Raw genomic sequence first — 12,201 nt, 5'->3', positions numbered from 1 at the left:
CTCTTTGTGACCCTACGGACTGTAGCCTGCCAGGCTTCTCTGTCCATGGGATTTTCCAGGCATGAATACTGGAGTGGGTGGCCATTCCCTTCTCCAGGGGATCTTCCTGACCCAGGGATCGAACAGGTCTCCTGTTTTGCAGGTGGATTCTTTACCGTCTGAGCCACCAAGGAAGCCCGTAATTCACTATTTTAAGAGGTTAAAGGAGAAAAAAAGTCCAATGATTATCCAAAAAGACGCAGAAAAATTCAAAATTCATTCATGGAAGAGATACACCACATTCATAGATTGAAAGATTCAATATTTCAAATATTCAACTAGTGTAAATTATATAAAACCAATCAAAATTCCAGAAGAATTTGTATTAGGTTGACTAAAAAGTTCATTCAGGTTTTTCCATAATATCTTGTGTGCATGTGTGTTACTGCAAATGGACAAAAATAGCCAACCCAAACTTGAAAACAAAACTAGAAGACTTATTCTATCTAACAGCAACCCTTATTATATAGCTGTAGTAATTAAGATCAGTCTTGCTCCAAAGAAAGTGACCAATGGAATGGGACAGAGTTTGGCAAACTCTTCTGTAAAGGGCCAGATGCTAAATATTCTGGCCTTTGCAGGATTCATACAGTCTCTGTCTCATATTCTTTTTTTAAACAACCTTTTAAAAATATACAACTATTCTTAGTTTGGAAGCCGTACAGAAATGAGCCATATGTCAATCCCTGGAATAGAATAAGGTCCAGAAACCAACCAAAACATATAGAGACGGTGTGTGATCAGGTGGTACTACTGAGCAGTAGAAAAAGTACAGATTTTTCACTGAATATTGCCAGGCCGATTCATATCCATAATGGGAAATATCTTCATGACTTTGTAGTAGAAAAAAAATTTCTACAATAACATTCAAAGTATTAACTTCATAAAAGAAAAGATTGATAATCTGGGATCTTCCTGACCTAGGAATTGAACTTGGGTCTCCTGTATTGCAGGCAGATTCTTTACCATCTGAGCCATAAGGGAAGCCCTAATCATAAAAGAAAAGATTGATAATTTGGACTAAATTACAATTAAGAACTTCCCTTTATCAGAACTACTAGTAAGAACTTCCCTTTATCAGAATTACTAATAAGAAGTTGAAAGGCAAGTCAGAGCAGAATATCTGCTAAATACAAAACTAAGAAAGTCTTCATCAAAAATATTTGAAGATTCCTACAAATTAATTATTTAAAAGGACTGATAGCTAATAACCAAATAAACGGTAATCAACTTCATCAATGTCAAGAAACTTTAAATTAACCCAAATTCCACACCACCACACACTCACTAAAATGAATAAAATTAAAGACAAATGTCAAGTGTTAGTAAAGATATGGAGCAACTAGAATTCTCATACCCTGCTGATGGATGTGTGAACTGGTATAATCACTTTGGAAATGACTATAGTGTTAGCCATACCTACCAAATGTGTGCATACCTATGTGCATACCTATGATTCAGTAATGCCATTCATTCCTAGATATACATACCCACCAGATATGAGTACATATATGCATAAAGTACACGTAAAAAGATGGCTCACAGTTGTACTGCTTAAACAGCTGAACGCTGGAATCAAATCTAAATGTCCACCAACAGTAGACTGAATAACTGAATCGAATACGTTTTTTGTTTTAAATCAACTTTCTTATGACTTAACATAAAATGTGCCCATTTAACAGTTCGTAAGCTTTTTGTACATTTGTAAATGTACACACCCATGCAACCACCACAATCAAGATCTAGAACCTTTCCATCAAGCCAAAACTTCCCTTGTGCCCCTTCCCAGTCAATTCAGGCACCCGCAGATTTGTTGAGATCTGTCTTTCCTAGAGCTTCACATAAATGGATTAGACAGTGTGTACTGTCCTGTGCTTGCCTTCTTCATTAATCAAAATAAAGCTTCATAGGAAAAGCATGAGAAACCAAAGAAGATAAATGAGATTTCACCAAAAGTTAAAATTGTGTGCATCCAAGGACATTATCAAGAAAATAAAAAGACAACCTACAGAATGAGAGAAGATATATGTAAATCATATATTGCCAATGGAAATGCAAAAATGGTGCAGGTGGTATGAAAAACAGTTCAGTAGATCCTCAAAATGTTAAACAAATGATTACCACATGACCCAGCAATTCCAGTCCTACATATATACCTCAAAGAATTTAAAAAGAGGAATGTAAACAAATACTTGTATATGCATGTCCGAAGCACTAATCACAACCATCTAAAGGCGTCTTCCTAGTGACTCAGACTACAGAATCTGCCTGCAACGTGGGAAACCTGGGTTCAGTCCCTGAGTCTGGAAGATGTCCTGGAGTAAGAAAATGGCAACCCACTCCAGTATTCTTGCCTGGAGAATTATGGACAGAGGAACCTGGTCGGCTACAGTCCATGGGGTCCTAGTGACTCAGACTGAAGAATCTGCCTGTGATGTAGGAGACCTGGGTTCAGTCCCTGGGTTGGGAAGATCCCCTGGAGTAAGAAAATGGCAACCCACTCCAGTATTCTTGCCTGGAGAATTATGGATAGAGAAGCCTGGTGGGCTACAGTCCATGTGGTCACAAAGAGTTGGAAAGGACTGAGCAACTAACACTTTCACTTTCAAAGGCAGAAACAGCTCAAATCAATGGATAAACAAACTGTGGTATGTACAAACAACATACCATTGCTCATCCATAAAAAGGAATGTGCTGCTGCTGCTGCTGCTAAGTCGCTTCAGTCGTGTCTGACTCTGCAATCCCATAGATGGAAGCCAACCAGGCTCCCCCATCCCTGGGATTCTCCAGGCAAGAGCACTGGAGTGGGTTGCCATTTCCTTCTCCAATGCATGAAAGTGAAAAGTGAATGTGAATTCGCTCAGCCGTGTCCGGCAGCCTACCAGGTTCCGCCACCCATGGGATTTTCCAGGCAAGAGTACTAGAGTGGGGTGCCATTGCCTTCTCCGTGATACATGTGACACAAACATTAACACTAAAGTGGAAGAAGCCATACGAAAAAGGTTACACATGTATGATTCCACCTATATGAAATATTTTGAATAGGTTAAGTTCCTTGGGGACAGAAAGCAGATTGGTGGTTGCCCAGGACCAGGCCAAAGGGAGAACAGTGAATGACTGCCTACTGGAGACATGGGTTTCTTTTTGCGCTCATGGAATGTTCTGGAACTAGATAGAGGGGGCAGATACACATTGTACACACGCCTTTTAATTCTGTGCTAAATGTCACTGAATTGTTCACTTTAAAATGGTGAACTTTATATTAGTTGAATTTCACCTCAAGAAAAGAAATGTTTTCGACATGGATCCCTGATGCCACGTGTAGTGCACAAGCAGATATACCACAATTTAGTCACCCATTCATATGCTGTGTACTATTTTGGTCAGCTCAATCCAGTGTTTTATTTAATATGAAAAACCAACTATGAACAATTCTGTACAAGTATTTTGCAGGCATGTTTCATTTATCTTGGGCAAATACCTGTAAGTGCTCTTATCATTTCATGCACACACACACACACACAAAACAAAAAAAAGTGTTATCTGTCATTATGTAACTGAATCAAAGATGAAAACCAATTGCAGACATTAAAGTAATGATGTTTTATCCTTAAGCCCAGCAGATTTAAGCCAACAGTACATGTTCAATTATAAAAACAATGAAGAAGCTAAAGAACAAGTCTGAAAGGCTAATACAATGTTAACCAAATTTTATCTGAAAGTTGAATCAGTGATTTTTTTTTTAATACTGCTTGACTTTCAAGGGACCAGAACCCTCTTTATTACACATTTTCAAGAATGAATTATGTGAGAGTAAAGAGCTTTCTGAGAAGCTGGGGTAGGAATTGAGAGAAAACTCTAGAATCAGACTGTTCAGTTCTACCACTTGCTATGTAGACACGTTGTGCTCCTATTACCTCATCTTAAAAATGGAGGTGTAAATGTATGGCAAAAACCACCACAATACTGTAAAGTAATTAGCCTCCAATTAAAATAAATTAGTTTTTTAAACAATGGAGGTGATAATATCCATCTCAGAAAGCTGTGATGATTAAATGAGTTGACCACACAGAGTCTTAGTGCAGTAACTGGCACGTTGTAAGTTAGCTGCTGTTGCTGCCACTCCACCCCATCACCACCGCCATCATCACCACCCCAACCGTTATCATCACCCCATCACCACCTTCATCATCACCATCAGCACCATGAACATTATCATCAATTCTACTTTGTAAAATATTTTCAAGACAGCTTAAGACACTTATGTTCAACTGAACAGCATCAGATGTTAATAAATGTATGTAATTAGTATATTTACCAAGTTATTAGTATATTTACTATATGCTAATATGGACTTCCCTGATAGCTCAATTGGTAAAGAACTAATATACCAAATATTAGTATATTTACTAAGCAATATTTAGTATAACTACCAGAGGAATTCAAAGCTCAAAAAACTTAAATTTCAATACAATTAAAAATGGATCCAAAGAGGTTCAGTTAATGCTCCTTTTCAATGATATGAGATGAGTGAACCCCACTCAGTATTTCTACATGTCAAAAGTAACAAGAATACAATCTTGACACCCTACCACCATGCCACAGACCATAGATCTACGCATAATAAGAATTTCTTCTTCTAACCGATTTTAAGGTCCATATTTTAGTGTTCTATTATCCTGAGGGAATAGGTCTTCAATCTATTAATGGAAATCAATGGCATAAAATATACTCAATTTTCTCAGCTCTTCAGAATTTAGCTTTTCATTAAAGTGAAGAACATTTGCTCTCTAAACATAGTGAGTACTGTTCATTAAATGATGAACTAGGCCAATTATATTTCTCTCTGGGGGAATTTGGAATTATTATGATAAGAGAGGAAGGAAGGAAGGAGATGGTGAGCATGTACTTTCTACAGCGGTCAGCACATGAGACAATCATGTATAATCAAAACTATCTGTAAACATTATTTAAATCATCCTGTAAATAGTGGAGTTTGGGCCTCTGGAAGATCATACTTCAAGATTTTGTTGTTGATACTCTGGTTTTAGCTGCTTTCCAGGTCCTATTTCTGGTGTCTGGCACATTTGGGTATCCTAAGGCAGAGAGTGAAGAGGAACTAAAAAGCCTCTTGATGAAAGTGAAAGTGGAGAGTGAAAAAGTTGGCTTAAAGCTCAACATTCAGAAAACAAAGATCATGGCATCTGGTCCCATCACTTCATGGGAAATAGATGGAGAAACACTGGAAACAGTGTCAGACTTTATTTTTGGGGGCTCCAAAATCACTGCAGATGGTGACTGCAGCCATGAAATTAAAAGACATTTACTCCTTGGAAGGAAAGCTATGACCAACCTAGATAGCATATTGAAAAGCAGAGACATTACTTTGCCAACAAAGGTCTGTCTAGTCAAGGCTATGGTTTTTCCAGTGGTCATGTATGGATGTAAGAGTTGTACTATGAAGAAAGCTGAGCACCAAAGAATTGATGCTTTTGAACTGTGGTATTGGAGAAGACTCTTGAGAGTCCCTTGGACTGTAAGGATATCCAACCAGTCCATTCTGAAGGAGATCAGCCCTGGGATTTCTTTGGAAGGAATGATGCTAAAGCTGAAACTCCAGTACTTTGGCCACCTCACGCAAAGAGTTGACTCCTTGGAAAAGACTCTGATGCTGGGAGGGATTGGGGGCAGGAGGAGAAGGGGACGACAGAGGATGAGATGGCTGGATGGCATCACTGACTCGATGGACATGAGTCTGAGTGAGCTCTGGGAGCTGGTGATGGACAGAGAGGCCTGGCGTGCTGTGATTCATGGGGTCGCAAAGAGTCGGACACAACTGAGCGACTGAACTGAACTGATGCTGTTTAACTTTGAATTTGGAGATGCCCTATTTGTTTTTTAGAATTAACACATCTTCCCAAGGTGGCTTAGGCATGGGGAGAGTTCTATTTCTTGCCACTAAAATATCCTTCATTAGAAAACTCTAACATAGTCTATAGAGCTGTTTAGTTAGAAGTGACTGCAATCACAAAATACAAATTTTTACTACTGAGAAAGTTTACAGAATCCCCAGATATCTTTTTTCCTACCATTAACATGCTTGAATATAAAATGTAATGCTGAAATAGAAATCCAACAGTTATTGAAACATCCAACAAAATGATATACAAATTTTAGAATCTTGGAAGTGTCCCTACACCTAAGCTGAGCCAGAATTTTTCTCATAGAACAAGTAAAAGAGAAATAATGGTAATTACAAACCTTCAATTATTCTTATTTTGACTATTATGAAGTTATGATTTAAGGGACAACAGGATGTCAGCAAGATAGCAATTATTATTATCACCAAAAAATATTTTTCTACCTCAATGGCCTTTTTCTTGTATACAGCATCTGCATTATAGTGCAGAAAACTAACCAACAAGAATGAAAAATCTTAAAAATCCAGAGAGTACACATATATACAAGATATGAGAAATAATATATAACCGAATGTAAAACTTGGGTAAAGGAAATATTCAGAAAGTTAAGTGGCAAAAAGAGACTCCACTAAATTGCCAAGAGTAAAAGAACAACAAAACAGAACCTTTCAACTGTTGCACAGAATTCTGGCAACCTAGCAGGATCTCTTAGGAGCTTGAATAAAATTCTGGGAATTCTTTTCTCTCCAGTGATTCTAGGCACTGACTCAGATCACTGCACCGGAGGCTGGGATTCTAGTTCATCAAATAAAATTCATAGAAAAGGATTTTGTAATCTCAATACTCTTGAAAATAAGTCTGAAAAGGAAATGAGACTATAAAATGAATATTGAAACATTCAGCTGAATCAAAATAACAGATTACAAGTCGTCTGTCTCCAAACAGGTTGTATTTTTAAAACAGGTCTATAAATAACTGTTCTCAAGTCAGAAGAAATTTTTTCACAGAGAATATGTTCTGACAGACCATCCGATCAGTTTATTTGAAATGGTGCTGTTAGTACTAACTGTAAGTTCAGTAGGCCCCTGTGGACCAGCCTGTGACCCCCCACTGCCAACTGGGATGACAAAAGCAAGCCTGGCCCTGAGCGGCGAAAGGACACAGAGCACCGAGAACTCTTTAAACCCATCCAGCTTCCCAGGTCCGCTGCCAGCCGGCTATTCAGGCTCCAGGAACAGGGGCGGTTGCTTCTGTAAGATGTCTCTGGGGCCTGTGAACTTGGTGCTTCCCTGACCTTCTTGTGAATTCTTTGTCCTTAAGTGTTCACAAATATGGAACTTTTGTTTTCAACTTTTTCAATTCAGAGATATTTCACAGAATTAATTTCCTAATGCAGTAAATGTATCCGGTATTTATCTACTAATTCTTGACACTACATAAGTCAAACAGTTTAAGTCAACAGAACAGCTTCAAAAAGATGGACTTCATACAAGCCTGATTTGGAAGTCCAGCTCTGTCACTTAGCTGTGTGATCCTAGGCAAGTTACTTTACAGCCTTTTCACCCTCAGTTTCCTCATCTACAAGAGGGGAGTATTGTCTTACACCGCAAAGCATTATAGCAAGGCTTAAATAGGATAATAGCAAGTATTATGATTCCTAGTATAAAGTCTTTGATCATATATTAATTTCTACCACCCTCCAAAAATTTTTTTAAAAATCAAGCAGTTCTCCAAGTATATTACAAACATACCTAGATGATTGCTTTAGGTATTCTCATAACTCCATATTCTTCTTCTTATGAAGAAAACATACAGATGTTCCAGACTTTATAAATAATCTTAATTTGACAGATCTTGCTTTGCAGGAGATAAGGTGCTTGAATTTATATCTCTCTTATTTTAAAAATCTTAGCTATGTCGGGTTTATTTTAAATCTTTTATTAGCATTTTAGGGCTTCCCTCATAGCTTAGATGGTAAAGCATCTGCCTGCAATGCAGGAGACAACAGTTCAATCCCTGGGTCGGGAAGATCCCCAGAAGAAGGAAATGGCTACCCACACTCCAGTATTCTTGCGTGAAGAATTCCATGGACAGGGGAGCTGGCAGGGTACAGTCCACAGGGTTGCAAAGAATCAGACATGACTGAGCGGCTAACACATATTAGCCCTTTAAGTTAAATTGTTAACCAAGCTTATAATTATTATCTCCCTCCATCTGTTGGACTCCTGATAAGTTTACTGCATTTCAATTATTTACATTCTTTGATTTTTAAGCTATCAACTATAATTCTTTTAGTTATTAATATACTGACTGTATTTTCTTAAACTGTTAACATTTTTATTACATATGATTATTCCCTCATTGACAGCATACAATGCCAGTAGAATAGCCAGATGATTTAATCTCAAACTATAGTGGTAACTTTCAGATCAAAACTCAGTTATGAGGGATAATAATCATTAAAGATCACTGGATATGTAGTCTTGAATATCCATTCTCCTAATAGTCTTAAGTATTGTCACCAAATCAAGCTGGACTGTTGGGTAACTGTACTGTTTTATTGCTCATCCCTATAACCTAAGGTTTTTCAACTTTGGCACTATTAAATTCTGGGCCAGATAATCCTCTGGGGGTGGGGTCTTTTGGGTGCATTGTAGGATTCTCACCAGCATCTCTGACCTCTCCCTGCTGGGTACCAGCAGCACACCCTCCCTGCCACACCAACTGTGACAACCAAAAATGTCAGCTGATGTTCTGTGTATCCCCTGGGGAGAACATCTGTCCCCACTTGAGAAGTTTAGACCAAACTTTAGACCAAACTGGACCACGGGCTTTTGAAATCAACTTACGCTGAGGAAATTGTTAAAAATATTCATGTAAAAGGATGGTTTGAGGATGTTACCTACTATATTATCTTTGTTTCCATTATGAGGAACCACAGGAGAAATCTGTCTCAGACTTCAGTGCAAACCAGATGTTGTTTTCTCATGGACAACATGAATCCTTGTGCTCAGTCACTCAGCCATGTCCTATTCTCTGCGACCCCATGGACTGTAGCCCACCAGGCTCCTCTGTCCATGGATTTCTCCAGGCAAGAATACTAGAATGGGTCGCTATGCCCTCCTCCAGGGGATCTTCCCAACTCAGGGATAGAACCTAGGTCTCCCGCATTGCAGACGGTAACTGTGAATCCTCAGCTAATCCTTAAATAATAATCCTTCCTTCTTTCCCTCTTTTTTTTTTCCCCACTGGGAAAGCTTCAAAGCAAATTTACAGCCCATCTTTGATAACAGTGTAGGATCTATAACACACATTCATGTGGACTAAACCTCCTGAGTGTCAGTTTAATTCATCTTTTCCCTCATGAAAAAATGAGGCTTTTCTCATAGCTCAGTTAGTCAAGAATCTGCCTGCAATGCAGGAGAGTCCAGTTTGATTCCTGGGTCGGGAAGATCCGCTGGAAAAGGGCTAGGCTACCCACCCCAGTATTCCGGCCTGGAGAATTCCATGGACGTATGGTCCAAGGGGTCATAAAGAGTCATACACGACAGGGCCACTTTTCACTCTCCCCCATGAATATTTTAATCTCATTTTTATTTTAGTATAATACGTGCATGTGAACACAAATTCTCTTTTCAATGAGATTAAATATAAATTAATAAATAAACAGTATGTAAACTGTAAATTTTCCCAGCAGACCACACCCTTTAGTCTCACTTATCCATGCCAGTCCAAATCTTCAGCTGGATCTGTATCTTTCAAGTTTTCCCTTTTAAATGTTTTATTCTCTTCAGTCAAAACATATAATGAAACCTGCTCACTTCAGTGAACAGATATGTCAGAAATATAATCATCTGCAGATGATTTACAACTAAGCTCTTCTACATTTATTAGCAGTATATCTCTCCCAGTAGAAACTAGAACATGAGAGGCGTTAAACTCTAGGTGCAGTGCGTCTGGTAAGTAGTCCAGGCGTTAGCACATCAGTCCACAGGGTGATGGGGAGACAGAGCACCCACGCCTTTCTCACGCTGATGCTGGTTCTGTCAGTTTGCCTTTCGCCACTGAGGCCAAGTAACATTTGGAATCCATCCTGAGCCCTGGAGCATGACAGATGGTGACACAGGAGTGGCCCATCTTGCACTACGGTGATAACTATGAAGGGTCCTACCTCACCCTGCACACTCAGATTATTTCTCATAGTACTGAAAGAAACCATTTTCCTCTCATTTGAACCCTGAACATACCACCTCAAATCAGAGATGCTATTACAAAGGTGTATCAACTGGGGAGAGGATGAACACTGTATGGCCTATTCAGGCAGGGGAAAACCACTCAGGAAAAAATAAAAAGGAGTACTATTAGTACCTACACATACAATATGGTGAATCTCAAAAGTACTATGACAAGCTGTGGGATGGATTAGGAGATTGGGATCAGCATACATATCTACTATGCAGAAAGTAGGTAACTAAGGAGAACGTACTGTATAGCATCACAGCACCTACTGTGGTGACCTAAATGGGAAGGAAATCCAAGAGGGGATGGATGTGTACACGTGGCTGATTCTCTTTCCTATACAGCAGAAACGAACACAACACAGTAAAGCGACTATACTCTTATTGAAAAAAAAAAACAAAAAACCATGCCAAGTGAAAGAGAAAAAAGAGTACACATTGTATTTTCTGTTTATAAGAAATTTGGGAAGACGCAAAACTCATCTATCGTGACGTACAGCAGATCAGTTGTTGTCCAGGGCCAGCAGTGTTGACGGCCCAGCGGCACAAGGGAACTTTACGGATGATGGGAAGGTTCTTTTCAAAATCACACCTTGATTGGACTGGTGGTTTCCCAAGTGATGTATTTATCAAAACAAAACCTTAAGTAAATAATACATTTAACTGGTGCAAATAGGTATTCTTGCTAAAAAGGCATCGCTGCAAACAAAAGATAAAACATCGGACAAAACCAAACTGAAGAACACTGTACAAAAAAAACAAAGTTTCAAGGCCACGGATTTTAAGGAAAGACTGAGAAGCTGTCACAGACTACAGGAATCAAGGGGTCATGAAAAGTGAATGCAATATAAAATCTGGGAACAGAAAAGGGGCAAAATCCAAATAAATTCTGCAGTTTAGAGAGGAGTGTCATACCAATACTAATGTCTTGATTTTCTTAGTTGTACCATAATTATGTTTTTAACGTTGGGGGAAGTTGAAAGAAAGAGTATACAGAAACTCATCACTATTTTTACAAGTTTTTAAACACCTAAAATTATCTATAAATAAGTTTTTTAAATAGGTGCGTTTTATTGTGTATAAATTTTAACTCATTAAAGTTCATATAAAATTAAAACAAAAATAAAAACGGCAGTTTTTACTAAATAACCCTATCCTTAGGCTGATTTTCCTTTCAAGCCCATTAAATATGTTTAAATCAAGAGTAACTAGAAGAATCAAAATATTTCTCAATATTTGAACCAATAAATCTAGTAGATAAAATACACACCAAATCACTAAATTTATAAGATTACTAATTGCATAAAAAAGAACTCAGAATTACTTTCCTTAGAACCATGATACTTTCCCCTACATAACACTTACATATAATTGACAACAAAATCATCACACATTCAGATCATGGTGACACAAGGGAATCCATAAAATCTTGAAGACTACAGTAAAAGTGTTTAATTTCTATGACTTTCACATCTAGAGACTCTTTTATACGTGGACTCCAAAAACTAAATCATCTCATTGAATGTTACTTAAAGAAAGGTAGGAGATGAGTAGAAAAACTATCAGAGAAAAATTAAAACTTTTATAAACATACCTCCTCTGTTGCCATTTTCTTCATCCTACAAAACAAAAAGTATAAATTCATGTGAATACATGTTTAAAACTGGTAAAATCACAGCAAGGCTCAACTAAATTCAAATTGCTCGCCTGAAAATGTGCCAATTACAATCTCACTAACAATGCCTTTTGCCAGAAGGATGAAGCTGTCATGCATGGAGATGAAAAAGCTTCAGGTAAAGCCAATTTAAGGAGGACAACAGAAGTTCAGTTTCTGACATACTGAGTGTAAGCTGCCTAAAACAGACATCCAATGAGAGCTGTCAGAAGCGGGCAACTGTATGGATGAGGCTGGTACCTGGAAGACAGGGCCGGGTTGGTTCATCACTTATGTACTAAACCTTAAAAAATGTGCTTTTCAAGGCTACTACAGCACTCAGAACTAT

At 38.2% G+C, this 12,201-nt stretch overlaps 1 protein-coding gene across 1 annotated transcript in view; it reads right to left on the bottom strand.

The window, feature by feature from the left end:
- The window catches only part of ARHGAP21 (Rho GTPase activating protein 21), a 136,405-nt gene that overhangs the window by 63,493 nt on the left and 60,711 nt on the right, over positions 1–12,201 (bottom strand). Inside the window, 1 exon segment of the mRNA XM_070381951.1 lies at positions 11,793–11,817. Coding sequence (XP_070238052.1) covers positions 11,793–11,817 — 25 coding nt within the window.

Source organism: Bos mutus, chromosome 13, assembly GCF_027580195.1.
Source record: "Bos mutus isolate GX-2022 chromosome 13, NWIPB_WYAK_1.1, whole genome shotgun sequence".
Taxonomy (NCBI): Eukaryota; Metazoa; Chordata; class Mammalia; order Artiodactyla; family Bovidae; genus Bos; species Bos mutus.
This window is presented reverse-complemented; position numbering and strand designations above follow the sequence as displayed.